Source organism: Hibiscus syriacus, unplaced genomic scaffold, assembly GCF_006381635.1.
Source record: "Hibiscus syriacus cultivar Baekdansim isolate YM2019G1 unplaced genomic scaffold, ASM638163v2 tig00110174_pilon, whole genome shotgun sequence".
Taxonomy (NCBI): domain Eukaryota; kingdom Viridiplantae; phylum Streptophyta; class Magnoliopsida; order Malvales; family Malvaceae; genus Hibiscus; species Hibiscus syriacus.
The window spans coordinates 2,507,110-2,509,562 of NW_024062612.1; the positions used below are offsets into that span (position 1 = coordinate 2,507,110).

Below are 2,453 nucleotides of genomic sequence, written 5' to 3' on the forward strand. Positions count from 1 at the left end.
CCTCAAAGTTCACCACTGAAAAATAATGTTAGCCTTCAAATCTACGCCGCTCCTTCGTCCTTTTACTCTCTTTCAACCGCATTTGCATACCCACTCCGTCTGCATCAGTGATTTGTTTTGACTTTTCTTCGCTGAATATTTGGAGCACCCATTTTAATAATTTAATATTTACTGCCAGGGTATGCTAGGCTTATTTTATTCGACTTCAAAGCCCTATAAAAAGGGGGTCTTCCTGCTTCCCCTTCACCTCAAAGCTTTCCTTGCAAATTATCCCACTTCGAAAGGCTAAAACAAGGTCTTGAATCTCTTTCTACATAAACAATACCCTTCGTCTGTAGTGTTTAAGTTTGGAAGATTGGAAATGGGTTCTTTGAATTTCACAGATAAGGCTCATGCAGTCTGTGTTCCTTATCCTGCTCAAGGCCACATCAATCCCATGCTAATGCTAGCTAAGGTTCTTCACAGCAGGGGCTTCTATATCACCTTCGTCAACACCGAGTTTAACCATAAGCGCTTACTTAGGTCCCGAGGACCTCATGCTCTTGATGGTCTCCCTTCTTTTCGTTTCGAAACCATTCCCGACGGCCTCCCGCCAACGGATGTCGATGCCACCCAAGACATTCCTTCCCTCTGCGATTCTACCAGTAAAACTTGCTTACCCTACTTTAAACAACTTATCCACAAGCTAAACCACTCCTCCTCCACATCCGATGTTCCTCCTGTTTCTTGCATTGTTTCGGACGGTTGTATGAGCTTCACTCTTGATGCGGCTGAAGAACTTGGCGTCCCTGAAGTTCTGTTTTGGACCACAAGCGCTTGTGGCTTCCTCGGTTATGTCCACTATCGTCAACTAAAGGAAAAGGGTTATACGCCTCTCAAAGGTAATTACTTGTTCAAGGTTCTTTTTGGCTTAACAAATCTTTCATTTTAATCGTCGGCGCCATTGATGTTAGTTGGTCAATTATATATTGTTATCTTGAATTTGCAGACGAGAGCTATTTAGCGAACGGATACTTGGATACCGTCATAGACTGGATACCGGCAATGGAAGGTATCCGGTTGAAGGATCTACCTACTTTCCTAAGGACAACTGACCCGAATTTCATTATGCTTGATTTTGTTTTCCGTGAGACCGAAAGATCTCGCAAGGCCTCAGCAATAATACTGAATACATTTGATGATTTGGAGCATCAAGTCTTGGAATCTCTCAACTCAGTTCTACCTCCTGTTTACTCCGTGGGCCCTCTGCATCTTGCTTTGAAGCATCATGTGCATGACAATGAATTGAAACAAATAGGATCCAATCTTTGGAAGGAAGAGCCCCAGTGTCTCCAATGGCTAGACACGAAAGATCCCAACTCTGTCGTCTACGTGAATTTCGGGAGCATCACTGTGATGACATCCGACCAGTTGATTGAATTTGCTTGGGGGCTAGCCAACAGCAAGCAACCGTTTTTGTGGGTCATCAGGCCCGACCTTGTGGGTGGTGAGTCGGCAATTGTGCCGGCAGAGTTCGTAGAGGAGACCAAAGATAGAGGGATATTGGCAACATGGTGCCCTCAAGAACAAGTTCTGACCCACCCTTCTATTGGAGGATTCTTAACACACAGCGGATGGAATTCCACGATTGAAAGTATATCCGCCGGCGTTCCCATGACATGTTGGCCGTTTTTCGCTGAGCAACAAACGAATTGTTGGTATTCATGCACTAAATGGGGAGTGGGCATGGAAATCGACAATGATGTTAACAGGGATGAAGTTGAGAGCCTTGTTAGAGAGTTGGTCAAAGGAGAAAAGGGCAAAGAGATGAAGAAGAGAACTCTGGATTGGAAGAGAAAAGCAGAGGAGTCCATAGCCAATCCGGATGGGTCGTCTTACAGGAATCTGGACAAAATGATCCAAGTTCTACTGTCACCCAGAGTTTAAGAGCCAAGGCCAGATTTCACTTTTATTTATTTATTATTATTTATAAATTCCGCTGCAGATCCTTGATAAGTTTGAGTACGTTTCAGTTTAATAATACAGATGTGATGTTTATCATTGGTAAAAAAATTATACTACGTTCAAAAAAGACAAAAGAAGTGAAGCTCATTCGTGAGGTTGGTTGGCTATTATTAATTAACAAGTAGAGGTTTGGGGTATGGCGGTGGAATCAGGGCACCCCGTTCTGCCGCCTAACCATGTTTAATAAAACTAAAGAGGTGACGTAACTCTATTGAAATAGAGAAAGGGCGAAAGGCAAGCTAAAGATAGCAACCTCGGTCTAGTTTAAAGATAGCAAGCTAAAGGTAGGTGCCAAAACACCAACAAAAGACAAAGGCAGCTTTGCGGATTCTCAAGATGGACAAGAGGGTCACGTGTCCGCCTGTGTTTAGTTTATTTTTTTTATTAATTTGAGATAACAGCAAGATAATATATTTAAAGATAATTTCTAATTATTTAATGTTAAATAC

At 42.6% G+C, this 2,453-nt stretch overlaps 1 protein-coding gene across 1 annotated transcript; it reads left to right on the top strand.

Moving 5' to 3' along the window:
- Positions 1–252: 252 nt before the first annotated feature.
- On the top strand, positions 253–2,088 carry LOC120216911 (7-deoxyloganetin glucosyltransferase-like). The gene is made up of 2 exons (XM_039214193.1): positions 253–881; positions 989–2,088. The coding sequence occupies exons 1-2, from the start codon at positions 362–364 to the stop codon at positions 1,924–1,926; spliced, it is 1,458 nt and encodes a 485-aa protein (XP_039070124.1). The 5' UTR covers positions 253–361; the 3' UTR covers positions 1,927–2,088.
- The last annotated feature ends 365 nt before the right edge of the window (positions 2,089–2,453 follow it).

Coding starts and splice junctions, on each gene's coding strand:
- LOC120216911 (XM_039214193.1), top strand. CDS start 362: ATGGGTTCTTTGAATTTCACAGATAAGGCTCATGCAGTCTGTGTTCCT. Junction 882..988: donor GGGTTATACGCCTCTCAAAG/GTAATTACTTGT, acceptor TTGAATTTGCAG/ACGAGAGCTATTTAGCGAAC.